Consider the following 27,969-nt stretch of genomic DNA (forward strand, 5'->3'; position numbering starts at 1 on the left):
CTGGCCTATCTTTGAAATGGTCCATATTGCATTTTTTTCCTCTTCTTTGCACGGCCAGTCTGCTTTCGTTCTCTCTCTTTGAGAAAGTTTTAATATCCACGAAACCCCTTCCTGAAAAAGTGCTTTGCCCTTGATAAAGTGTAGTTTTGGACAGGCAACAGATATTAACTGCAGAGAAGTTTTACTGAGCATAAAAATGCGATTTCCTGCTTATTAGTATGTACATATAGGCAATTAAATATTAATGGATTATCTTGCCTTTTGTTTGCTGTATCCGTTCCAATAGTTTCAGAGCAAGAGGTTTTCTTCTACATATTTTTTTTCTCCCCTCCCTTCCTTTTGCAAATGTTTTGTTGATTTTCTTCGTGAACATTTTAATGGAGTGCATGTTGAGATGCCCTTCGAGGATATTTCTGCAGTGTCAGCCAGAATAAGAATATTAAACATTTGTTGCCTTAATGTGAAGATGTTATTATATTTGGAACCACTTAGTTTAGATGGATTTCGGGAAACTTTTCCTGGACTGAGACAATGAAATAGAATGGAGGCGAACTGAACTGATCTGATCCGAAGGGAACGGTGGAATGAGAGAAGAGAGAATGCAATAGAATGAAATGAAGCAGAATAGAAAGAGAGAAGACGGAAGGGAAGGGAAGGGAAGAGAACAACAGAACAGAACAGAAAGAAGATGGAATGGAATGAAAGGGAAGGGAAGGGAAGAGAACGACAGAACAGAACAGAATAGAGAGAAGATAGGGACGGGAATGGAACAGAACAGAATAGATGAGGGAAGAGAACAGAACAGTGAAAAGATGGAAGGGAAGGGAACAGAATGGAACAGAACAGAAGAGAATGCTAGTTTGGTCTACAGGGAAGGTACCAGGCTAGAAACCTTGGAGTGTGAGTTCTAATCCCGTTCTAATCCCGTTTAAGGTATCAGAGCTGGCTGGGTGACTTTGGGCCAATCACTAGGAGATGGGAAGTTTTAGTCCCAACCTAGGTGTGAAAGCCAGCTTGGTCAATCACCAGGAGACTTGAGAGTTCTAGTTGTTCTGACCCAGGCTTTGTCCAAATTAAGGAAACACGAGCTGAGTCTAAAATCAAACCTTTTTTGATGCGACGCTGGGAATGTCTTGCATTCCCAGCCAAAACTCATTAAGACACAATTCTCTGAGATAAGCTCACGCCTTTCAGGGTTGTCGGAGGCTGCCAAGAAACAGAAGTCCGCTTAATTAGAATAGAAACCGACAGAAGTTCCAGCAAGGACAAACCAGTGTTCGCAGGGCTTCAACGAGGAATCAGAATCTAATGAACTTCTTTGCTTCCTGCAAAGAGCATGTCACCGAGGGCTGACTTTTATCCTTTATGGGGAGGGGCAATTACCTCCCAGCCTTACTCCCGAGTCGCCCCTTTTGTTTCAGAGCTGCTCGCCTTCTAGCAGCTCTGCGCACACACTCACTGGGAAACAGGCTCCCCTGCGTCCTCTTCCTCACTGCTGCCAGACTCCAGAGGCTCCAGAGTCAGCACCCCACTCCCAGGTGGTCCTGGCCCCATCCCTGCATCGGATGCAGGACCCTCATCCGAGTCCTCTCCAGACTCCCGGTCTGGTTCCCTTTCATCCTCACTGTCCCAATACCTCTGCCGTCTGCACCGGCTGTCGGTGAACCATAACACTAGTCCCACCTTAGGCCTGAGAGTTGACCTTGAGCCAGTTTCACCCCCACACAGAGCACACCTCACAAGTTTGCGGTTGTTTCGGGGGAAATAGGAGGAGGAAGGAACGTTAGGTAACATTTGCCCACCGTGAGTTAGCTATAAAAACAACGAAGGCAGAGTTAGAAATAAAGAACAGTCCACCGTAGCTACCCGAACCGCTGCGTTTCTAGATCGAAGGCGGTCTTCAACGCAGCCCATTTTTTTTCTCCTTATCAGGTCAGCGTTTAGCCCGCAGGATTAGGGGGTTATCGTGGTTGCCATTTTTAACGCCCTTCATCAATCCATTGATTGATCCTGAACCCAACCATTGTACAAAGACATCGGATGGAAGCAAGTCGCGGTTATACGGAATGACGGATTTTCACGCACCTTTTCCCAGGCTGGCTTGTCTCATGAAGCAGGCCTGGCCTCCCGCCACCCGTAATTCTTGACGTTCAGGAAGCCCAAGGAATAAACGATTTATCTAGCGGATGTTCGCCTCGTCCCTGTTTTTGTCAGCCTGTTGTAACTCCGCTGGGCCCTTTGCCACTCATCCCCGCAGTGCAGGTGCTGCTCCTGCTGCTCAAAACATCCCCCACCTACAAGCCAGCCCAAAACAAAAACACACCTTGTAATTTGGACAGTAATCGCTCGCCCCTTTCTCCTCCTCCATCTCCACTGACTCCAACGCTTAGCTAGAAAAGAGCTTCAGTCGTTTTAACCAGTCTAGGAATGAAAGGCAAATTGCCCAGGACTTTGAGAGCTCCCTTAACCTTGGTGATTTTCCCTTCAGGTCCCTTGATGGATCGCTCAAAACTGTCGAGAGCAGAACTTGGGAAGGAAATAGACAAAACGCTTTTCGCTTCGAGACGTGGATTATTACGGCTGAGTCAGGGGAGGTAATAGGCAGGGCCACCTGGCTGCTCTCTCCCTGATTACTCTTAAGTGGTGTAATCCTTTCTCACTGTGTGCCAAGCAAGGAAAGTTGACAAGAAAGTTGAACTAGAAAGAAGGTAATGCACAGGAAGGAAACATCCTCGACATCCAGCTATTCCTTTAGCGAGGTGTTCAGAGTTTGGTGTTGTTGTTAGTTGCGAAGTTGTGCCCGACCCATCACGACCCCATGGACAAGGTTCCTCCAGGCCTTCCTGTCCTCTACCATCTTCTGGAATCCATTTAAGCTCAGGGACTCCCCCCAGCCCCCTCCTTCTCCGCTGCCCTTCTTCTTCTTCTCTTCTTCTTTTCTCTTCTTCTTCTTCTTCTTCTTCTCTCTTCTTCTTCTTCTCTTCTTCTTCTTCTTCTTTCTTCTTCTTCTTCTTCTTCTTCTCCTTCCTCCTCCTCCTTCTTCCTCCTCTTCTTCTTCTTCTTCTTCTTCTTCTTTTTCTTCTTCTTCTTCTTCTTCCTTCTTCTTCTTCTTCTTCTTCTTCTTTCTTCTTCTTCTTCTTCTTCTTCTTCTTCTTCTTCCTCCATCTTCTTCTTCCCTCCATTGTTCCGGCATTGGGCTCTTCTCCAGCGAGTCCTTCCTTCTCATTAGGTGGCCAAAGTATTTGGGTTTCATCTTCAGGATCTGGCCTTCTCAAGAGCAGTCAGGGTTGATCTCTTCTAGGACTGACCGGTTAGATGGCCTTGCAGTCCAAAGGCCTCCCATTCTTTGGCGCTCAACCTTCCTTATGGTCCAACTTTCACAGCCGTTCATTGCTTATTGTACCCCACGACTATCATTAAGTATTGCACCTGATGATTCTTGACTCTTGACGAATGTCTCTTTTCTTTTATGTACACTGAGAGCATTTGCACCAAGACAAATTCCTTGTGTGTCCAATCACACTTGGCCAATAAAGAATTCTATTCTATTCTATTCTATTCTATTCCATTCCATTTCTGTATTCTATTCTATTCTATTCTATTCTACTTACTACTCTACTCTACTCTACTCTACTCTACTCTACTCCATCCCATCCCATCCCATTCTTATTGTACCCTATGACTAGCATTAAGTGTGGCACCTGATGATTCTTGACAAATGTCTCTTTTCTTTTATGTCCACTGAGAGCATCTGCACCAAAGACAAATTCCTTGTGTGTCCAGTCACACTTGGCCAATAAAAGATTCCTATTCCTATTCTAAACAAAAAACAAAAAAACCTGGGAAAACCATAGCCTTGACTCTACGCACTTTTGTTGCCAGGGGGATGTCTCTGCTTTTTAGGATGCTGTCTAGCTTTGCCATAGCTTTCCTCCCCAGGAGCAAGCGTCTTTTAATTTCTCGACTGTAGTCCCCATCTGCAGTGATCTTGGAGCCCAGGAAAATAAGATCTGTTGCTACCTCCATTTCTTCCTTATCTATTTGCCAAGGAATTGAGAGGGCCAGATGCCATGATCTTAGTTTTCTTAATGTTGAGTTTCAAGCCACCCAGAAGGCAATGTGCCCCCTCCCCACGCCCCCTGCGCATGAACGTGTGACCCCTTGCATGCGCCGCACGTCTCTGTGCATGCGTGCATATCTCCCGCGCACACCCTGCCCCCCCCACGCATGCATGCCAGATACCCACCCATCAGCTGTTGGGCGGGCAGCACGTGTGCATGTGCAGTGGGGCTCTTCCGGGGAACCTCTCGCGTGCCGGCAGAAGTGGCTCTGCATGCTACTTCCGGCATGCATGCCATAGGTTCACCATGACAGGTGTAGGCTCTCCTGCTTTGGGCAGGGGATTGGACTAAATCAGTGGTCGCCAACCAGTGGGCCGAGGATGACTGGTAGTCCGTGAGAAAATTTTGGTGGTCCGCAGAGAAATGTCATCCCCCAAAGCAATTAATCCAGGCTGTGCGGGAACACAAGGCTGTGCTGCCCACATGGCCCTGTGGAAACACAAGGCTTGTATTGTGAACTACACAAGGTAGTGAGGGGAGAGGGAAAGGGTGGAGGGGGGAACTTGCCCCACTCACCCCACATGCCTTGCCTGGCCACCAGGCTGCTTCTTTCCGCTTCTTTCTTTTTCTGCTTTTGGCTGCAGGCAAGGAAAGCAGCAAAAGTCTTTCTTTCTCTCCCTCAAACTCCGCCAGAAATGAGTCTTTGGGACCCTGCAAGGCCTCCTGCTCCAAGAGGCTGTGCTGGCAAAGACTCGTTTCTGGCAGAATTTGGGGGAGAGAAAGAAAGACTTCTGTGGCTTCTGCTGCTTTCCTTGCATGAAGTCAAAAGTCTCTCCCTCTCTCTCTCTATCTCTCTCCCCCTGAGCACAGAGAGATGGTATCCTGCCATCCCAAATAAAGAACGATCGATCGGTAGGAAAATAGAGTGGGGAATTTTCCTGCAGACTTTTTGGGGGATTTTCGCAGGGTCTCGGGTCCATGGGATTAAAAATTAAGAGTTTGGTCGTCCCTGAGGTCCAAAAGGTTGGCGACCCCTGGACTAGATGAGCTACAAGGTCCCTTCCAACTCTGAATATCTGTTATCTGTTAGTTACCTTTGTGGTGAAGCGGACCAGAACCACCTTGTAGAGGAGATGGGCGGCGTCGCAATTTAATAAACCAAATCAAATCCGTCAATCAATCAATCAATCCTGTGCTCTTTCCTCTCCTCCTTTTCAGGACACTGTCCACCAGTGACGATGTCGAGGACAGAGAACACGAGAAGGCCCGCCTGGAGGAGGCGTACGAAAAATGCGACCGTAACTTGGACGAGTTGATCGTTCAGCACTACAACGAACTGATGACTGCCATCGGCACCTACCAGAGCATCACTGAACGCATCACCACTTCTCGCAACAAAATCAAGCAGGTGAAATTCAAAGGCGGAAGGTTTTCCCGGCGCAGGATTGACTTCACGTACAGTGCAAGCCCAGAGTGATTTCCTTCCTGTGCCTTTGACTGTAAAAAGCACCCCCGTGCGAAGCAGGCTAGGAAAACATTTAATTAACGCAATACGAATGGAATTCTTCCTTCCTCTTCTTCTTTTTTTCCCCCCGCAAAGTTCAGGGATAGGTGCCAAACAACATACCTGGGGTGAAATCCATGTTCCGTGTGCTTGGATGTAAATATGCGTGACACGGATATGGTAATGTCCTTCCCTGGGCTGGTGGGCAAATTAATTTCTTAAAAGCTAATTGAGGCTCTAGCTCACCTGGAATCTGTCCTCACAGATCAGATGCATTCCTTCCGGCTGCAGTTGGAGCAATGAGGACAAAAATGTATATACTCTACGCACCGTCAGAGTAGCACATTTTGTAATCATTGTTTTTCACTTTAGAATATTCTACTACTTTCTAACCTCTCCCTCCATTCCTTCCTTCCTTCCCTCCTTCCCTTCCCTTCCTCCCTCTCTCCTTCTCTCCTTCCTTTTTCCCTCTGTCCCTCCCTTCCTCCCTCCCTCCTCCCTTTCCTTCCCATCTGGGTCCTCATTTTACCCATCTCAGAAGGACGGAAGGCTGAGTCAACTTTGAGCTGGTCAGGATCAAACCTCTGACAGTTGGCAGAGTTAGCCTGCAATACTGCAGTCTCACCACTACATCACCATGGCCTTTCCTTCCTTCCTTCCTTCCTTCCTTCCTTCCTTCCCTTTCCTTCCTTTCTTCCTTCCCTTTTCTTCCTCCTTCCTTCCTTCCTTCCTTCCTTCCTTCCTTCCTTCCTTTCCTTCCTTTCTTCCTTCCTCCTTCCCTTTTCTTCTTCCTTCCTTCCTTCCTTCCTTCCTTCCTTCCTTCCTCCCTCCCCTCCCTCCCTCCCTCCCTTTCCTTCCCATCTGGGTCCTCATTTTACCGATCTCAGAAGGACAGAAGGCTGAGTCAACTTTGAGCTGGTCAGGATCAAACCTCTGACAGTTGGCAGAGTTAGCCTGCAATACTGCAGTCTCACCACTACATCACCATGGCCCTTCCTTCCTTCCTTCCTTCCTTCCTTCCTTCCTTCCCTTTCCTTCCTTTCTTCCTTCCCTTTTCTTCCTCCTTCCTTCCTTCCTTCCTTCCTTCCTTCCTTCCTTCCTTCCTTCCTTCCTTCCCTTTCCTTCCTTTCTTCCTTGCAAAGAAGGGCCATTTCTCTTGCGACCCTTCCTCCTAACCCTGGTGAACTTTTCAAATCCGTAGGGTCTCCCAAAAGGGCGTGAGGGCAGCCTAGTCCCTTCTAAGGAGAGCCGTTCACTTCGAGGATTGGTGTACAAGGCTCAGCTCTGTGTGTGGAGGAGGCAGAGATCAATTACACAGAATTTGAAATAAACTGTAGTCCAAGCTAACTCAGTACAATGAAGCTCTGCAGAGGTCAGAATGTAGAGGCCGAGTGACCTTGAGGCGCTACCTTGAAATCTCCACTGAGGATGAAGGACCTTTTGGTATTTACTCTGACCGATTAGATTCAGTCCTCGTGTATCGAGGGTATTTTCCTTAACCGCTTGGGAAGTGACAGGTATTCTCTCTTCTCTTCTCTCCCCTCCCCTCCCTCCTCCCCTGCGTTCTCCTCCCCTCCCTCCTCTCCAGTCCCTTCCCCTCGCTTGCATTCTCTCCCCTTCTCTCTTCCCTCCTTCCCTCTTCTCTCCCCTCCCTCTCCTCCCCTGCGTTCTCCTTCTCTCTTCTCTCCTCCCCTCCCCTGCGTTCTCCTCTCCTCCCTCCTCTCCAGTCCCTTCCCTCGCTTGCATTCTCTCCCCTTCTCTCTTCCCTCCTTCCCTCTTCTCTCCCTCCCTCTCCTCCCTGCGTTCTCCTTCTCTCTTCTCTCCTCCCTCCCCTGCGTTCTCCTCCCCTCCCTCCTCTCCAGTCCCTTCCCCTCGCTTGCATTCTCTCCCTTCTCTCTTCCCTCCTTCCCTCTTCTCTCCCCTCCCTCTCCTCCCCTGCGTTCTCCTTCTCTCTTCTCTCCTCCCTCCCCTGCGTTCTCCTCCCCTCCCTCCTCTCCAGTCCCTTCCCCTCACTTGCATTCTCTCCCTTCTCTCTTCCCTCCTTCCCTCTTCTCTCCCCTCCCTCTCCTCCCCTGCGTTCTCCTTCTCTCTTCTCTCCTCCCCTCCCCTGCGTTCTCCTCCCCTCCCTCCTCTCCAGTCCCTTCCCCTCGCTTGCATTCTCTCCCCTCCTCTTCCCTCTCCTCTCTCCCTCCTTTCCTCATCTCCAGTCCCTTCCCTTCCCCCCTCTGTTCTCTTCTTCCTCTTCTCCAGTCCCTCCCCTCCCTTGCATTCTCCTCTCCCCTCCTCTCTCCCCTCCCCTCCCCTCTCCTCTGTCCCCTCCCCTGCATTCTCCTCCTCTCTCCTCTCCTCCCCTCCCCTGCATTCTCTTCCCTCCTCTCCAGTCCCTCCCCCTCACTTGCATTCTCCCCCTCCCTCTCCCCTCCCCTTCCCTCTCCTCTCTCCCTCCTTTCCTCGTCTCCAGTCCCTTCCCTTCCCGCCTCTGTTCTCCTCTTCCTCTTCTCCAGTCCCTCCTCCCCCTCCTTGCATTCTCCTCCCCTCCTCCTCTCTTCCCCTCTCTCTCCCCTCCTTTCCTCCTCTCCAGTCCCTTCCCCTCCCTCTATTCCCCTCTCCCTCTCCTCCTTCCTCTCCAACCCCTTCCCTTCCCCTCCATTCTCCTCCCCTCTCCATTCCCTTCCCCCTTCCTACCTTCCCTATCCTCTCCCCTCCGTTCTCCTCCCCATCCTCCCCCCTCTCCTTTTTCTCTTCCTCTTTTCTTCCACCTTTCCCTCAAACGTTGCTCCGTTAAACCGTCACTCCTCCACGGCCGCTTCCTCTCTTTTGCTCTTTGGAAACTCTGCTAAGTTTTATTTCTTCTTCTTCTTCTTTCCATTGTGTGTGTTAAATTCGGGGGTCTCTGCCTGTGTCCTTGAGGCCAAAATTGGAAACGGGAGGGGTGGTCTAAAACGTGGCTCCGATGCCTGCTGGTTTGTTTTTTTTTCCACCTAAGTAATTTTTTTGAGAATCATCCACCAAAGGTCAGGGAGGGTTATCAGTTTGTCCTTGCATTATTAATCCTCCCATCAGCCTGGAGAGAGAGAGAGAGAGAAAGAAAAAAAGAGAGAGAGAGAGAGAGAGAATGAGAGGCTAATACCGCATATATGTGTGAGTGCGCTTGAATGACAGCCGTGTGAAAGACTGTAACGGTCGAGATTGAAAGCCAGGGCTCTGTCTGCGGTATAATCTCTCTCTCTCTCTCTCCTTTTTTAAATTCGAGAATCGGGGAAAAGAAAAAGGAGAACAAGAAAGGTCACCTGTCAGCAGAGGTGACCAAATCTTGGCATACGTCAGATTGCCGTTAATTTAGCGCGTGGTTTTCTCCTACCCAGGGAACCAGCCGGTTTAGCTGAGGCTCATCATTTCTGCGGTTGGTTTATTAGCCCTAATATCTGGATTAGAGCTCGATTGATAAGAGAGGGTCTTTCCAGATGGCAAAAAGTCCCCCACTAACAATCCGAGCAGCCCCGCAGTGGGACCAGTTGACTGAAGCAGACTGGGATTCCTTGCGTTTCCCTCGGTGGGATGCGCCCACCTGCATTTCTCAGAAGTTTCCTTTGGATTTCAGTGTCGAGCAGGGGTTGAATTTGGTCTAAAGGACGTTTATCAATGCTGAGATTTTTTGGGGGAGAACTATGACTTGAAGGCTTGCACTGCAAAACTACCTCCATTCTTCCATAGGCGGTGTTTCCTTAATACGGGTAGTCCTCGACTTATGGCCACAATTGATTTCTGTTGCTAAGTGAGATAGCTGTTCGGTGAGTTTGGGCTCCCTTTTATGACTTTTCTTGCCATCGTTGCTAAGCAAATCCCCTGCAGTCGTTAAGTGAGTAACAGGGTTGTTAAGTGAACCGGGCTTCCCCATTGTCTTGGTTGGCCAGAAAAGGGGATCACGCACATTTACGACACTGCAATTGTCATCAATACGGATCAGTTGTCAAGCGCCTGAATTTTAATCACGTGACCACGGGGATGCTGCAGCAGTCGTTAACTGTGAAAAATGGTCCTAAGTCACTTGTTTCGGTGCTGTTCTAACTTTGAACGGTCACTAAACGAACTGCTGTAGGTGGAGAACTGTGTGTAAATTGCACGCAGGAATTTTGGGCTGCAGTTTGTGGGATAGCTAGGGTTTGGATCCTGGGAATGGCGTTTCCAGTGCTCAGAGGGTGATACAGCTGTTAGTAATAGCACTTAGATCTATATACCGCTTCACGGTGCTTCAAAGCCCTCTCTAAGTGGCTTCAGAGTCAGCCTCTTTCCCCCAACCATCTGGGCCCTCATTTTACCCACCTCGGAAGGATGGAAGGCTGAGTCAACCTTGAGCTGGTCAGGATCAAACTCTTGGAAGATGGCAGAGTTAGCCTGCAATACTGTAGACTCAACACTGCACCACCAGGACCCTTCCTTCCTTCCTTCCTTCCTTCCTTCCTTCCTTCCTTCCTCCCCACTTAGATTTATATACCACTTCACAGCGCTTTGCAGCCCTTTCTAAGCTGTCTACAGAGTCAGCCTCTTTCCCCCAACCATCCGGGTCCTCTTTTTACCCACCTCGGAAGGATGGAAGGCTGAGTCAGCCTTGAGTCAATCAGGATCGAACTCCTGGAAGTCAGCAGAGTTAGCCTGCAATACTGCAGATTCACCACTGTGCCATCAGGGCTCTTCCTTTCCTTTCCTTTTTCTTTCCTTTCCTTTCCTTTTCCTTTTCCTTTTTCCTTTCCTTTCCTTTCCTTTCCTTTTCCTTTTCCTTTCCTTTTCCTTTTCCTTTCCTTTTCCTTTTCCTTTCCTTTTCCTTTCCTTTTCCTTTTCCTTTCCTTTTCCTTTCCTTTCCTTTCCTTTTCCTTTCCTTTCCTTTCCTTTCCTTTCCTTTCCTTTTCCTTTTCCTTTCCTTTTCCTTTCCTTTTCCTTTCCTTTTCCTTTTCCTTTCCTTTCCTTTCCTTTTCCTTTTCCTTTCCTTTTCCTTTTCCTTTTCCTTTTCCTTTTCCTTTTCCTTTTCCCTTTTCCTTTTCTTTTCCTTTCCTTTTCCTTTCCTTTCTTTTCTTTTCCTTTCCTTTCCTTTTCCTTTCCTTTCCTTTTCCTTTCCTTTTCCTTTCCTTTTCCTTTCCTTTCTTTTCCTTTTCCTTTCCTTTCCTTTCTTTTCCTTTTCCTTTCCTTTTTTCCTTTTCCTTTCCTTTCCTTTTCCTTTCCTTTTCCTTTCCTTTCCTTTCCTTTCCTTTCTTTCGTTTTCCTTTTCCTTGCCCTTTTCCTTTCCTTTCCTTTCCTTTCCTTTCCTTTCCTTTCCTTTCCCTTTCCCTTTCCTTTCCTTTCCTTTCCTTTCCTTTCCCCTTCCCCTTCCCCTCCCTTCCTCTCCTCCCTCCCACTTAGCAATAGCACTTAGACTTATATACCACTTCACAGTGCTTTGCAGCCCTCTCTAAGCGGTTTACAGAGTCAGCCTCTTGCCCCCCCTTGCAACAATATGGACCCTCATTTTACTTACCTTGGAAGGATGGAAGGCTGAGTCCACCTTCAGCCTGGTGAGATTCAAACTCTTGGTAGTGGGTGGAGTTTGCCTACAGTATTGCATTCTAACCATTGCGCCACCACAGGTCTTTATCAATTAAGGAAAGTGCTATAGCGTTGTTTCTTAACCTTACCAGCTTTAAGTTCTGCGTTCTTCAACTCCCAGGATTCTGGGAGTCGAACAACACGCCTCTTAAAGTTGCCGAGATTGAGAAATGCAGTATTATAGCAGGGGGTGGAAATCCAAAGAGACCCAGAAAATCGGGAGTTGCTCGCAAAGTCTATTTTATCTGGGACTTACCCAAAAGCCGATGCCACGGCTGGTATGATTTCTCCAGGATGTTATTGTAACTGTGAAATTGGCACCACAATCGTGCGGCTGTACGTTGTCTACGATGCAAGAATATGAGCATAATCTTGTTTTTCTTCCAGCGCACTTTCTTTTTAAGATGCCAGAAGCCCCCGGATATTTGGATGTCACCTGTGTCCCGTTTCATTGATTTGTCTTGACTTAACGATGGGGTGGCAGCTTTCTGCTGGCCCCAAGCCGCTGTTTTCAGAAGGGTGTTTTGCTCTGCCTCACCCCCAAATAGATTCTCTCTATGATTTTATTTATTCATCAAATTTATACGCCACCCATCACCCCACCTCACAGCGCCTTGCTGCAGTAAATCCATAATAAAATGCTTTCTAAATTCCCCTCCCATCTCAGAAGCTGTTGGGGATGTCTTATGGGATATAGCATTATCTTTCTGGGCTCAGGAACTATGGTGGCTGTGTAATCATTTCGGATCTTGTCACAAGTCAAGAAAGTCTCAAGAGTTTTTGCTACCTTTCCGTGCATTTGCGAGCACTCACGGCAGCAATGTGGAAATATTCAAGAGGGGTTGTTTTTTTTATCTCTGGGAAAAAAAAAACACATGTTTTTGAATATTAGACATCTCTGGATTTGTGTTTCAAGCTTTTTATGTTTTGCCAGTGATAACAACCTCACCAGGGAGGTGTTACCTGTCTGGTGTTCCGCTGCATTAAAAAGTAGGAGTGGAGGAAACTAGGCAATTTGTATTCGAGACAAAACAACAGTGAGAAAAGCCATTACCAGCTTGTGCATTGCATTATTTTTAAATGACATTAGCAGTGTGTGATGCAGTCTGGCTGAAATTAACAGGATAGATTTGAAGTGACTTTACAGGTGGGGTCCCACTTCTTGGCTTTTAGCCTCTTAAACAGAACTCATTCTTTCTGGTATGGACCCCTGACCTCGCTGGTGTTAAATGGATTGGTAAGAGTTGTGCTCCTTTTCTTTAGCAAGGTTGTCCTACACAGCGGACTCACCTGGCTGGTGGCTCAGTTTTTTTTCCCCTTTATCATTTTATTTAGTTAGAATAGTTAGTTTAGGATTCTTTATTGGCCGAGTGTGATTGGACACAAGTAATTTGTCTTGGTGCAAATGCTCTCGGTGTACATAAAAGAAAAGAGACATTCGTCAAGAGTCAAGAATCATAAGGTACGACACTTAGTGATAGTCACAGGGTACAATAAGCAACCAAATCATACTAGGAAACAGTCAATATAAGACGTAAGGATACAAGCGACAAAGTTGCAGTCCTACAGTCACAAGTGGGAGGGGATGGGTGATAAGGAGTGATGGGAAGATTTATAGTAATAGTAGTGCAGACTTTGTAAATAGTTGGACAGTGTTGAGGGGATTATTTATTTAGCAGAGGGATGGCATTTGGGAAAAACTGTCCTTGTGTGTAGTTGTTCTGGTGTGCAAGGCTCTATAGTGTCGTTTTGAGTATAGGAGTTGGAACAATTTATGTAATTTATATAATTTATCATTATCATTGGAGATCCTAAGCTGCCCATTTCTTCCCCCTCCCTTTCTGTTGGCTATTCTAAAAAGACCATAGAAATATTTTATGAGTTGACATCATTGTTGTTAAGTGAATAACTGAGGCTGTTAAATAAGTAACCCAGTTGTTCAGTGAATCTGGCTTCCCCCATTACCTTTGCTTATCAGAAGGTCACAAAAGGGGATTACAAGACCCCCCGGGACCCTGAAATCTTCATAAATGTGAGTCGGTTGCCAAGCAGCTGAATTTTGCTCACTGACCCTGGGGACGCTGCAACAGTCGTTAGTGTGAAAAAAAAAACGGCCGTAGGTCACTCTCAGTGCCATTGTAACAGTCACCAAACGGGAGAGGTTGTAAGTCGAGGAGTACCCACCCTTTGATTTGAAGCGAGTTGGTCGCTTCCGGGCAAGGGGACCCTCGGAGTCACCTGGGTTTCCCCTCTTGCTCTTTCCCCCCTCCTTTGCAGGTGAAGGAGAACCTGGTTTCCTGCAAAATGCTTCTGCACTGCAAGCGGGATGAGCTGCGCAAGCTGTGGATCGAAGGGATCGAGCACAAGCATGTCCTGAACCTGCTGGACGAGATCGAGACCATCAAGCAGGTGCCGCAGAAGCTGCAGCAGTACACGGGCAGCAAGCACTACCTGATCGCCACGGATATGCTGGTAAGCGAGGCAGCTGTCGCCGTCAGGATTCCAGCCGTCGCCCTAGTTAAATCATGATTCTCGAGCCCAACTTCAAAAAAAAACAAAACTCAAAAGATTTATTAGGAGCAACCTGCCAGCATGAAGCCAACTCTGGCATACGTAATTCCCAGTCCCCTGTGACCCTGTTTCCCCCCGCTTTCTCCTAGGTGTGTCATAAATCAGATTCTCCAACTGAGCCTCTTCACAGGCTGGGTGTCATCAATCACGTTCTCCAATTAAATATATTCACAGGCAAAAGCTCCAGTAGTTTAGCTACAATCCTTTAAAGATAAAGAGTTGGAATGCACTTCGCTTTGCTGTACTGCACTTCCAGATTTCCTTCCCCCACCCCCCCACCCCCTTTTTATGGCAACTACTAAAACAGGCCTAGGAATGGTTTATGAGTTAACAGTCGCCTTCTTCACTAGAAGGGAGGGTGTCAAACTCAAGGCTCATGGGCCGGATCCAGCCCACGATGGAGGTCAGATCTGGCTTGCAGGGCTATCCAACGCGAGGAGGAAAGATCAGGCCAGCCTGGCTTTGGCCCGCTCTACCCAATGCGAAGAGGAAATATGCCAGCAGTTTGGGGAGGGGCATCAAGCTGGCCACACCCATCCAGTTGGCCACGCCCCCCCTGCCCGAGCTCTAATGCGGTCCTCAATGAAATTGAGATTTAACATCCCTGCCCTATCAGGACCGGAGCAATTACCTCTGCCGTTGTCTCGCCGACTGCATCGTTCCCTCCGCCTGTCTCTTTGGAGCTCTTCTGCCACTCACTCATTCACTCATTCTTTCTTTTTTTAAAAAAATCTTCACTCTATTAACCTCTCTGGATGCTTTCAAAGCGCCAATGACTTTGACCTGCTGTCTTTACCCTCTGATTGCTGTCCTCTCCTATCTTGTCGGTTGTTTCCACGTTTTGTGTCCGTTCCTTTTCTCTCCAACACCTCATTTCCTCACCCCCAGGAACCCTTCAGCTGTCTTGTCTGCGTTCTCTGTCTTTTCTCTCTCTCTCTTTCTCTCTTTTTTTTTAATCGCTCGGAAAGCTTCCTTTTTAAATAGCTTTCTCTGTATCGTGTTTTATTTCTTTCTTAATTTTCATTTTGGAGCAGCCCTTACGACGGATGCATCTGCCTTGTCTTAGCTCTCCCGCAGTTTTCTACCTGTGTCTTGAAGTTCTGGGCCTTTAAATATTGCCTGTATGTCTTTCTATATGAGAGGTCCTTGGTGCTCTCTGAGCATGGTGGTTTCCTGGCAGATATTTCCTGACCCAACTAGGGAACATGGTCAGTGTTAGAAGGGAGAGGGGTTTGTGGAGAAGGAGGAGGAGGAGGAGGAGGAGGAGACTGAGATGGAGACTGAGGGGTTCTTGGTGGTTTCCTAGCAGATATTTTATGGCCCAACTAGGGAACATCATCAGTGCTAGAAAGGAATGAGTGGAGTTTGTGTAGTGGAAGAGGAAGAGGAGGAGGAGGACTGTGGGATCTTTGATGCTCTCTGAGCTTTGTGGTTTCCTTGCAGACATTTAATGACCCAACTAGGTAACACCATCAATGTTAGAAAGGAGGAGGGTTTGTGGAGAAGAAGGAGAAGGAGAAGAGGAGGAGACTGTGGGGTCCTTGGTGCTCTCTGGGCTTGGTGGCTTTCGTGCAGATGTTTCATAATCCAACTAGGGGACATCATCATTACTTGAAGTGAGTGAATGGAGTTTGTGTAGTGGAGGAGGAGGAGGAGACAACTGCAGGGTCCTTGGTGCTCTCTGAGCTTGGTGGCTTTCGTGCAGATGCTTCATGACCCAACTAGGTAACATCATCAGTGCTAGAGAATTATGGGGTTTGTTCTCTGTTTATATGCAAGTGGCTTGCGCTGACAAGTGTTAGTGGAACCTCCTCACCAGAAATCAACACCCAGATAAGCAGAGATTTAACGCCCAAGATTAATGCCTGACCAAGAATCTCATTGGTACGGTGAAGACTCTCCTTTTCCTCACTCTGGCACAGGTAAGTATGTTGTGGGAAACAAGATTTGTGACTCTTCACGGAGTTCCCCTACATTAATGTCCTGGCCCCAAAAAGGCTTTTTTTTGTTGTTTTCAAAAGATAACCGGACTTTCTTGGTGTTTTTTACCCCCTTTAAAAATGCTTTGCTTTATCATCCCAAGAAATTAAACATTTTCAAAGGGAAAAGGAACCCCCAGAAAACCCAGCTGACTTTTGAGAGAGAGAGAGAGAGAGAGAGAAAAAGGCACTGTTGGGGCAACCATGGCCTGGATGATGGAGAATCTCCGTAGACATACTGGGTTCTGGCTCCCTTCCTAGCTGAAAGGCAAACCACGAAAGCCTTGAGATTTGCTTCTTGCTTTCATTGTAATAAATAAATTGGAAAATGCTCTGGTTTGTGGAAATGCAGTCCCCAGGTCGACCTCTTGTTACCCGCTAAGGTGACATTAAAAACGGCCACACATGCATCGCACACGGCCGTGGCCAGAACACGACGTCGGCCAGAAGTCACATCGTTGGTGTGGCCGTGTAATTACACGCGGGTCACCCTTTGCGCCCCTCATCTCTTGTACATCCCGGAAGGTGGATGAAATCATTAATCCGCCCGTCAAGGCGGATCGAAATGTACGGCATACTTACGTCGACAATTCTCAGCCAGCCCCTTTGCCAACCACCCTGTCTATGGCTCTAATCTACTTTGGGGGAATATCTTCATTTTTAAAACAGCCAGATAGTTCAAGGGTCATAATTTTTCTAGCCCTGTTCTTCTTTCTGAACAAATCTCTGCAAGAAAAGAACCCAGCTCAGAGAGCAGCAAGGATCCGATAGTCCTCCTCCTCCTCCTCCTCCTCCTCCTCCTCCTCCTCCTCCTCCTCCTCCTCCTCCTCCTCTTCCTCCTCCTCCTCATTCTCTTTCAGCACTAATGATGTTACCTACTTGAGTCATGAAATGTCTGCAAGAAAACAGCCAAGCTCAAAGAGCACCAAGGGTTCATAGTTCTCCTCCTCCTCCTCTCTCTTCTTTCTCCTCCCATTCTCCTCCTCCCTCTTCTTTCTCCTCCATTCTTCTCCTCCTCCTCCTCTACTCTGCAAACCCCACTCCCTCGGAGCACTGATGACGTTCTCTAGTTGGGTCATGAAACGTCTTCAAGAAAACCACCAAGCTCAGAGAGTCACCAAGGGCCCTATATTTCTTCTATTCCTCCTCCTCCTCTCCCTCCATTCCTTCTTCTTCTTTCTCTTTCTCCTCTCCCTCCCTCCCTCCTCCTCCTCCTCCTCCTCCTCCTCCTCCTCCTCCTCCTCCTCCCTCCCCTCCTCCTCCTCCCTTCTCTTCCACTCTGCAAACCCCACTCCCTTCTAGCATTGATAATGTTAACTAGTTGGGTCGTGAAACGCCTGGAAGAAAACTACCAAGCTCAGAGAACATCAAGGACCCCACAGTCGTCCTTCTCCTGTTCCTCCTGCCCCCCCCCCAATAAACCCCACTCCTCAGTAGACTGATGATGTTCCCAAGTTGGGTCGTGAAATGTCTGCAAGAAAACAGCCAAGCTCAGAGAGCAGTAAGAATCCCACATTCCATGAGCCCGGGTGGCACAGTGGTGAGACTGCAGGATTGCAGACAAACTCTGCCCACCGCCAGCAGTTCGACTCTGACTGCCTCCAGGTTGACTCAGCCTTCTGCCCTTCCGAGGTGGGTAAAATGAGGACCAGGGGCAAGAGGCTGACTCTGTAAAACTGCTTAGAGAGGGCTGTAAAGGGACTGTGAAGTGGAATATAGGTCTCAGTGCTGTTAATATTCCTCCTCCTCCCGTCAACAAACCACACACCCTTCAAGACTGATGATGTTCTGTACTTTGATCATGGAATGTCTTCAAGAAAACACCAAGCTCAGCAGCAAGGGCCTTATATTTCTTCTTCTATTCCTCCTCCTCCCCTTCCATTCCTTCTTCTTCTTTCCCTTCTCCTCTCCTCCCTTCTCCTCCTCCCCCTCCTCCTCCCCCTCCTCCTCCTCCCTTCTCTTCCACTCTGCAAACCCCACTCCCTTCTAGCATTGATAATGTTACCTAGCTGGGTCATGAAATGCCTGGAAGAAAACAGCCAAGCTCAGAGAGTATCAAGGACCCCACAGTCCTCTTCCTCCTCCTCCTCCTCCTCCTCCTCCTCCTCCTCCTCCTCCTCCTCCTCCTCCTCCTCCTCACACCCCAACAACCCCACTCCCTTCTAGACTGATGACGCTCCCTAGATGGGTCATGAAACGTCTGCAAGAAAACCACCAAGCTCTGACAGCCCCAAGGACCCCGCATTTCAACCCCGAACCACAAAGATTCTCTTTTGTCGAAACCTTGCCAACTATTGTGAATCCCGTTGCGTAGAGAAGAGTCCCTTTTTTGGGGGGGGGGGTGGCTCTGCATTCTCCTTTCCTTTTAAATTCTCCCATTTGTAGATGATCTAGAAGGCAGCTCTTTCACTTCAACCTTCTTAAGCCTCTCTCAGGCTTCACGTCAGAATGAAGCCATAATTGGGTTCCTGCTTCTTGGGTAACTCTTATTGTTTTTCATTGTCTCGTCTGTATAAAATCATTATTAAACTGTCAGGGGTTCATAATGCGTTTCTTTTTCTTCTTCTTCTTCTTCTTCTGGATCTCCCTGTTCTTTGTCCTCGAGGCAAACAGCTGTTGGCTTATCAAAAGGCCCCAAATGATTCCACCAAGGCGGGCGATCTGTCTCTTGAGAAATGGGAGAACTGATAAATATTGTCGCCTGTAGCTTTGTGATAGGTGCCGTTGAAACGAGACCTTTGCAGTCATTGTGTGCCTCCGTGCAAACACGTTAATGGCATAATTTCTGAAGCTGCATCGCATTTCTGCAGTCTCTCCTTTGTATTCCACTCACATTAATTGAAGTAATTTTGCCACTGAAGCGTGTTTCCAACCTCTGCATTTAAATTGAAATTTTAATTCCCTCATTGTTTGGCCAAGACGTCTGAAGATGGCTTGTTACAGGGTTTCATTATCACTCAAAACACTCCAGCTGCTTCTAATGTACAATGATTAATTCTGGGAAGACTTATTAATGTAAGGAGGAAACCCTTCCCCACCCCCACGCCCCCCAGAAGCCAGAGCAAAGAAGCCAAGGCATCTTGGCAGTGGCTGCTATTCGTAAAGAAAACGAAGAAAAGAGCGCGTTTGTAGATGGCGGTCTCAGGGACCCGCTTAAAATTTGCAGAAAGGAGCTTTCCAACTTATCAGGAGGGTGTCCTGTGGTCGGTGTTTCGGGACTAAATTCAGGGGTGGGAATTCAAAAATCCTAGCATCCGTTTCGCTGCCAGGTTGCCGGGTGGGTGTGGCCATGGTGGGCGGGGCCTACTGGAACTTTTTTTGTTTCCGCTGGGTCTTCGGAGGCCGCGGGAGGCCATTTTTGCCCTCCCAGGGTCCAAAGGCCTCCCTCAGGCTTCTGGGAGGGTGAAAACAGCCTCCCCTGGCCCGTTTCCGGACTTCCATAAGGCCCGTTCATCCCCCTCCCAGAGCCTCCGCGGGGACCCTGCACTTACCTCCATCGAAAATGGGCCACATAGAGACTCCCGGGAGGAGAGGGGCGGGGCCAGCCGGTCGGTTGACATACCGGTTCGGCAAACCAGCTGTAACTTTAACATCTGGTTTGCCTGAACTGGTACGAATGGGTAGAATCCCACCCCGACTCAATTCAGTAACAATGATTTGGAAAGCTGCCATATTCACCACTCACGGGCAAGGCGACGGTATGTCCTGCTGGCCAGTGTAGCGCTTTGTGCTAACCAATAAGTTGTGTTACTCACCGCCTGGGAAGAAAAAAAGATGATGGATTGTCGGCGATGACCAAGGGAGGGGTTAAACGTGTCATAAGTTACGAGTCCTGGTGCATCCCACAAGAGATCTTGAATGCCTTTCTTATCTCCCGCTCATTTCCCTTGACTGTTAGTTGGTCAGGTTCTTGTACAGAGCTTAAGCTTGCAATAAAGCTTTAGACTCACTTGAACTGCCCGAATCTCCTGATTTCCCCCAAATGAGTGGGAGGTAAGAAAGGTGTTCAAGGTGGCTGGACTCAGATCTCTTGTGGGTGCGAAGGGACTCGTGACTTATGACGTGTTTGATCCCTCCCTCGGGATCGGCCTGGTCATCTACACAGATTCGGTTTCTCTGATTGCACAGGAGCTTGGTTTCTATTTCTGTGCTTCCAAGCTATTGTATGGCCCTTATCTGCTGGAGACACAAATGTGCCCCAGTCTGTGGAATTTACAAGATAAAATGATGCTTTTTGTATTGAGGATCATGTAGAGCTAGGAGTATAGGCGAGTAGTAGCTAACAATTTCAGTTCTGATCTGCTAGGTGGAAACAAGGTAATAGTTGTTCTAAGCTCTGTTCTCTCTCTCTCTGTCTCTTTCCCCCTTCCTTCATCTCCCTCCGCCCCCCTCTCCTTCTCTTTCTCTCTCTTTTTCCTCTCCCTCTCTCTCCTTCCTTCCCTCTCTCTCCCCTTCTCTCTCTCTCTCCACTTTGGTCTAGTGCAGGGGTCTTCCAACTTGACAGCTTTAAGACTTGTGGACCTCAACTCCCAGAATTCTTCCCCCAGTCTTGTTAGCTCAGGAATTCTGGGAGTTGAAGTCCACAAGTCTCAAACTTGCCAAGTTTGAAGACCCTGGGTCTAGTGTTTAATTTGCTAGCCTAGCAATCGGGAAATGGCGAGTTTTACTCTCACCTTAAGCATGAAAACCAGCCAGGTGACTTTTGAACCAGTCACCAGGTAAGCCCTAGTCCTGCCTTAGGCGTAAAAGTCAGCTGGGGGACTTTGGGCCAATCACCAGGAGACGGTGAGTTCTAGTCCCACCTTAGACATGAAAGCCGGCTGGGTGACTTCGGACTGTTCACCAGGAGACGGTGAGTTCTAGTGCTGCCTTAGATACGAAAGCCGACTGGGTGACTTTGGGCCAGTCCCTCTCTCTCAGCCCAAACCACCTCACAGGGTTGTTTTGGGGTAAATGGGAAGAGGAAGGAATATTTGGATATGCTTGTCACCTGGAGTTATTTATAGAAATATTAAAAAGTGTATAAATAAATAATGAATAAAAGTGAAACTATTGGAAGGGCCATTGAGGACATTCACTCAAACTCCCCGTTCATGCCGGAATCCAAATTTAAAGCCGCCTGAGATTATACTACAGGTAGTCCTTGACTTACAGCACTTCATGTAGTGACTGTTCGAAGCTACAGTGGCACTGAAAAAAGTGACTTATCAGCCCTTTTCACAGTTGATGACCATTGTGGCGTCCTCGTGCTCAGGCGATTTACATTCAGATGCTTGACAGGTGACTCAGACTTACGACGGTTGCGGTGTCCCTGGGTCACGTGATCGCCTTTTGCAAGCAAAGCCAACGGAGAAACCAGATTCCCTTAACAACCGGATTACTCATTTAACAACTGCGGTGATTCACTTCATGGCAAGAAGAGTCGTAAAATGAGGCAAAACCAGGAGTGGTCTTCAGCTGGTTTTGACCAGTTCTGGAAAACGGGTAGCAGACATTTTGAGTAGTTCAGAGAACCGGCCAATCCCACCTCTGACTGGTCCCGCCAACCCCATCTCTTCTCTGCCTCCCATTGAGTCCCAGCTGATCGGCTGGGTCTCCTTTGGTTGCCCTGCCCAGGAGAATGGAGCTGGAAAGCAGGTTAGTGGGGTGGGGAGAGAAGGGGGATTTTGCAGTATATCCTTCCCCTGCCACGCCCACCAAGCCACACCCACCAAGCCACACCCACCAAGCCATGCCCACAGAACCAGTAGTAAAAAAGGTTGGATCCCACCACTGGTGGAAAACTCACTTAACAAATTTCTCACTTAGCAACGTAAATTTTGGGCTCAATTGTGGTTGTAAATTGAAGACTACCTGTAAAAAGATATATATCTTTTTTTATAAATCTTATAAAAAGATTTATATCTTTTACACACACACACACACACACACACAAGCCATCTGGCTTTATGTGAGCTGAAGCACATGTACATTTCATATCTCTGCATGTTATCCTAATAATTATCTAGCAATGTGTGGTTTGTAAATATATATTTACACGTACCCAGTGCCTTTGAACGATCGCATTATTGCTACAGAGAGTTACTGTAGATGGGAATGCCACGTGAGATTTTACACAAAGTCTCCTCAAATATACATTAAAAGAGTTTTTAGAAGAATGAAGTGGAAAAAAAGCAGGCACTGATACTGTTAGCTGCAACCAGCCTCGGGTCTCAAAAACTAATACGAGATGCCTCACTCTGTACGAGATCCCACTGCAATCTGCTTGAGAACTGTACTTCAAGAAGCACACCGCACCATTTCAAACAAGAAGAAACACCGAACAAGGACGCTATCTTAATGCAGATTTTCTAGCAATAAGCAGGTTTTATTGTCTGCTGTCTATGGCACACATACAAGCCATATAAAATGTTTATTGCCAATTGGCGTTCATTTGGGGGGGCCAGGAAACACTTGATTATGCTGAGACAGATCATTCAAAAATAATAATTAATCTAATGATCTAATTATTCCCAGCATCTGTGGAGCAAAATGGCAAGGAGGCATTGGACATTTTTTAAACCTTGCATTGATCAATTCTGTGCAACGTTTGGTTGTTGCAATTCGAAGTGAGAAATATTTGATCCACGCTTGAATATTGCATCCAGTTTTGGTCACCGTGATGTAAAAAAAAGACGTTGAGATTCTAGAAAAGAGTGCAGAGAAGAGCAACTAAGAGGATTAGGGGACTGGAGACTAAAATATATCAAGAACGGTTTCTGGAATTGGGTCTGTCTAGTTTAGTGAAAAGAAGGCCCAGGGGTGACATGATAGCAGCGTTCCAATATCTCAGAGGCTGCCCCAAAGAAGAGGGAGTCAAGCTCTTCTCCAAAGCACCTGAGGGCAGGACAAGAAGCAAAGAAACTCATCAAGGAGAGAAGCAACGTAGAACTAAGGAGAAATTTCCCGACCGAACAATTAATCTGTGGAACAGCTTGCCACTAGAAGTGGTGGATTCAGCAACACTGGAGGTTTTTAAAAAGATATTGGGTGACCATTTGTTTGAAGTGGGGCAGGGTTTCCTGCCTAGGCAGGGGGTTGGGCTAGAAGACCTCCAAGGTCCCTTTTCAACTCTTCTCTTCTATTCCTATTCTAGATACCGATAGATAGATAGATAGATAGATAGATAGATAGATAGATAGATAGATAGATAGATAGATATACCCATAGGTAGGTAGGTAGGTAGGTAGGTAGGTAGGTAGGTAGATAGATACCGATAGATAGATAGATAGATAGATAGATAGATAGAGATAGATAGAGATAGATAGATAGATAGATACCCATAGATAGATACCCATAGATAGATAGATAGATAGATAGATAGATAGATAGATAGACCCATAGGTAAGAAGGTAGGTAGGTAGGTAGGTAGGTAGATAGATAGATAGATAGATACCCATAGATAGATAGATAGATAGATAGATAGATAGATAGATAGATAGATAGATAGATACAGATAGACATAGATAGATAGATACCCATAGATAGATAGATAGATAGATAGATAGATAGATAGATAGATAGATAGATAGATACCCATAGATAGATACCCATAGATAGATAGATAGATAGATAGATAGATAGATAGATAGACCCATAGGTAAGAAGGTAGGTAGGTAGGTAGGTAGGTAGGTAGGTAGGTAGATAGATAGATAGATAGATAGATACCCATAGATAGATAGATAGATAGATAGATAGATACAGATAGACATAGATAGATAGATACCCATAGATAGATAGATAGATAGATAGATAGATAGATAGATAGATAGATAGATAGATACCCATAGATAGATACAGGCAGGCAGATACTGATAAATAGACAGACAGACAGACGGTTAGATACCGATAGATACAGATAGACAGACAGACAGACAGCACACAGGCAGAGACAGATACTGATAGATAAAGAGATACTCAGAGAGAGAGAGAGATAGATAGATAGATAGATAGATAGATAGATAGATACTGATAGGCAGGTAAGTAGATAGATAGATAGATGGCTAATCTTTTCATCACACGCACATGCGTGCCTGCACCCATAATGCAATGTGCACGAGAGCCCCCATGCATGCGTGCATGACCCCCCCGCATGCCCTGCGCCTCTGTGCATGCACGGCAGATACCCGACAATCGGCTGGCAGAAGGTACGCACCCATGCGCAGTGGACCTGATTTGGGGTGACGGCTTGTGTGACGGCCGAGGTGGCTCTGCGTGCCCCTTCCGGCATGCGTGCCATAGGTTCACCATCACAGTACTAGATTATATAGCTAGGGTGTGAGAGAGGGGTGGAGAGAGATAAATTCCCCCCCATCTGCTTGGAAGAGGGACTCTGGGCTGTACACAATAAAATATCAAAACCTAAAACAATGTATACAGATTAAAATGTTGAGAGCTTCTAAAAATTTAGAATTAATTTATTTTTATTTTTTTTTAAAAAAAAACAATAATTCACAGTGGAATCCTTTTAGCGTTATTTTTCTTCAGTCGTTATCTGCCCGCTCTGGATGCACATGATTCGGCTGCCTTCACCCGTGTCGTGCGGCCGCCCCCAAAAATCGATCCAGGCTTTGCCCTTCTATACATTTGTCACCTGAATTGAGGAAAAGCGCGTGACGCTGATTTAAAACCGAAGACCCTAAGCCTAACCTTTTCCCCGAACACGATTCCGTTTTCTTCCATCAAAGGCTATAAAATGTCTCGTCTTGAGAAAAGCCAACAGGGTCGCCGCCGCCGTCGACTGTGGTTGCCTATTTTAGTCTGATGTGCTTGCCTTGATAAATATCCAACCTTTGTCACACGGGGCTTATTCATAAATAAGAGTTACATGACCCATTAGCACCGATGACTAGATTTAGTATCGGTTCTGAAGCCCGGATCGAAGGGAAGAAGAGGGATAGGTCACCTGGGCCTTGGGCAAAAGGATGGCTTTTATACATTTGCCCGTAAAAAGGAAGAGGTCAAGGTTTGGGAGACTTCAGCAAATATAATTTGGCCTTTTGATATTTTTTTCCAAGCCATCGTGCTGAAGGGGAGCCTTCCTCTTCCTACTTGAGAGCAGTAAAATTGGCAGGAAAGGAAGACAGTCAGTCCAGTCTACTGGCCCAGGGGTCAAATTAGAAGCCAAAGGACTTACTTTCCTTAGCAGTGGAAGAAGGACAGAAGGGGACCCTTTTAAAATATATATTTTATTTATCCATTTTTTTCTTTAATAAACATACAAACTCAATATCCACAGGAACAGTGTGTTGTCTGGGTACAGTTTTGAGAAATCATAATACCTTGTGTTTCCGAAAATAAGTCCCTGTCTTATTTTTTTTTTCCCCACCAAAAAAGGCACCAGGTCTTATTTTGGGGGGGCGGATTTCATCCCCTGATTAACCTCTCTTGCACGTGTTGCCCCCCCGGCCTCCTTTTCGCGGTCAGAGGCATTCGAGAACTCCTTTTGCAGCCGGCAAGGCTTTCCCGAAGGCCTCTGCAGCCGGGTAACAGAGCTCTGGATCGATCCAGAGCTTCCTTATCAGCTCCCGAGGCCTTCAGGAAAGAAGAAGCGAAGAACGCGCCGGACCGTTCAAAGGTGGAACGGTGAGGGTGCGCTTTGGAGCAGGCCGCGCGCGGAAGAGCTTAGTCGCACCCAGTCATGTTTTTGTTTTGTTTTTTTTAAAATTAGTATTATTGCCTCTAATCCAATCTTCTGATCCTGTTTTGCATTTTGTTCGGCTAATTTCATTGTAGAGACAGGGAGCAGAAGAGCATCGGTGGAGAATGCCGCCCCATTCCGCCTTGGCTTCCTTTAATGTACTTATAAATAACTTCATCTTTTCCTGTTTAATCTGGTGAATCCTATTATCCTTTGGTGGCGTTAAATGGTTAGTGCTTCCCTTTGGCTTCTTTTGCAGGGGGGGGGTGGATTTCATGCTTGATTCCCCCCCAACTACTCCCTTCCTCTCCCCCTCCTACTGGTTAACGCGTCAACAAGCACCCGTCCCTCTGAGTATTATCCTTTACTTGGTAGCTCCACTAATAACAACCGTTCATTTTAGGTGGATGAAAGTTTTATTAAGTAAGAACGGGTGGTAACAAAGGTGAGGAAGTTAGTGTTAATTGGGATTCTTGGCTGTTTTCCCCTCCTCTCTAAATTGCAAGATTACAGATTAGAGATTAACGGAGTTGGAAGGGACCTTGTAGGTCGTCTAGACCAACCCTCTGCCCAAGCAGGAGACCTTACACCGTTTCTGACCAATGGCAGTCCAGTCTCTTCTTGAAAGCCTCCAGTGATGGAGTACCCACGACTTCTGAAGGCAACTTCTATTCCATGGGTTGTTTGTTCTCACTGTCAGAAAATTTCTCCTTATTTCCAGGTTAAAACTCTCCTTGTTCAGTTTCCATCCATTATTCCTTGTCTGGCCTTCAGGTGCCTTGGAAAATAGCTTGTCCCCTTCCTCCTCTTTGTGGCAGCCCCCCAAATATTGGAAGAGCACTATCATGTCTCCCCTGGTCCTTCTCTTCACCAGACTAGCCAGTCTTAGTTCCTGTTTTTATGTTTTTAGCCTCCAGTCCCCTCATCATCTTGGTTGCTCTTCTCTGCACTTTTTCTAGAGTCTCAACTTCTTTTCTTATAGTGTGGTGACCAAAACTGGATGCAGTACTCTAGGTGTGGTCTTACTAAGGCTTTATAGAGTGGTATTAGGACCTCCCTTGATCTCGATTGCATCCCTCTGTTAATGCAGTTTAGGATTGCATTGGGGTTTTTGGCTGCTGCTGCACACAGCTGGCTCCCATTTAGCTGGTTGTCCACTACGACTCCAAGATCCCTCTCCCAGTTCCTGCTATTAAGAGCTTCTGAGCACCATGTATAGGTAGTCCCTGACCTACGACAGTTCGTTTAGTGACCATTCGAAGTTAGCGGCACTGAAAAAAGGGGCTTATGACTATTTTTCACAATTATGTCCATTGGAGCACATGATTTACTTTCGGGTGCTTGATGGATGGTTCATATTTATGACGATTGCAATGTCCTAGGGTCACAGGGTCCCCTTTTGCGACTTTTATGCCAAGCAAAGTCAGTGGGGAAGCCAGAGGGCTTTGTGGGGAGGAGGAGGAGGAGGACTGTAGGGTCCTTCATGTTCTCTGAGCTTGGTGGTTTTCTTGCAGACATTTCATGATCCAACTAAGTAACACCATCAGTGCTGGAAAGGAGTGTGATTTGGGAGGAGGAGGAGGAGGAGGAAAAAGAGTGTGGGATCCTTGGTGCTCTCTGAGCTTGATTGTTTCCTTGCAGACGTTTCATGACCCAACTAGGGAACATCATCAGTGCTAGGAGGGAAGTGGGGTTTGCTCTGTTTATATACAAGTGGCTTCTTCTGTCTGTGTAGGTTGAACACAGCAACAGTGTCAATCAACATCCTAATCAAGAAAACACCAGGAATACTGTCAACGGGTACTGGCAGGCAGCCACTTGTATATAAACAGAGAGCAAACTCCACCTCCTCCTAGCACTGATGACGTTACCTATCTGGGTCATGAAACGTCTGCAAGGAAACCACGAAGCCCACAGAGCACCAGGGACCCCACACTTCAACACCGAGCCACAAAGATTCTCTTCTCTTTCTATTCCTTATATATCCCAAAGCGAAGGCAGCAGGGATTATTTTTCCTGATATCACAGCTCCTTCCTCCTTTTCTTCTCCTTTCCCTAATCCGGCATGTCAGAACAAGGCTAGAAAGAGGGAGAGAGAGAAAATAGCACTCTCCTCTTTAGGCTGAACAAAAGTGAACACAAAAGTAGCTTAATCCCAGCAGCTGGCGGGGATTTGCAAGACCTGCTCCCTCAGAGACCCCTCATTACATTACCAACCCCGAAACTCAAAGTGGCACCACGAGGTTCTTGTTTAAAGTAATATTTCGTTTGTCGAGACATCTAGCAACAAAAGAGGATGCGTGTTTGGGCTTAGAGAAAGATGATTGGATTGAAAGGCTTTGTGGAAACAATGGCTCAGGAGTTAGACTCGTCCAAAACCTTCCTGGGTTGCAGCTGCGAAAAAAGCCAAGGCTGCATAAACAGAGGGATAGAATCAAGATCACGTGATAGATAGATAGATAGATAGATGATAATATATATATATGTGTATGTGTGTGTGTGTGTGTTTTCTTACGTTTTTGCGGGTACTTAGAAGCCTGATACTTCAGAAGCCTGAAGCCTGATGATGGCAGATGAGATTCTGCTGAAACGTCGCTA

At 47.0% G+C, this 27,969-nt stretch overlaps 1 protein-coding gene across 1 annotated transcript in view; it reads left to right on the forward strand.

The window, feature by feature from the left end:
• The window catches only part of EXOC4 (exocyst complex component 4), a 367,177-nt gene that overhangs the window by 29,417 nt on the left and 309,791 nt on the right, over nucleotides 1-27,969 (forward strand). The window contains exons 2-3 of the mRNA XM_087935338.1: nucleotides 5,280-5,469; nucleotides 13,420-13,614. Of these exons, the coding sequence (XP_087791464.1) occupies nucleotides 5,280-5,469; nucleotides 13,420-13,614 (385 nt within the window). The remainder of the gene's footprint in view (nucleotides 1-5,279; nucleotides 5,470-13,419; nucleotides 13,615-27,969) is intronic.

The sequence above is a fragment of the Pseudonaja textilis genome, chromosome 5 (assembly GCF_049901715.1).
Source record: "Pseudonaja textilis isolate UNSWEBS1 chromosome 5, rPseTex1.2, whole genome shotgun sequence".
NCBI lineage: Eukaryota > Metazoa > Chordata > Lepidosauria > Squamata > Elapidae > Pseudonaja > Pseudonaja textilis.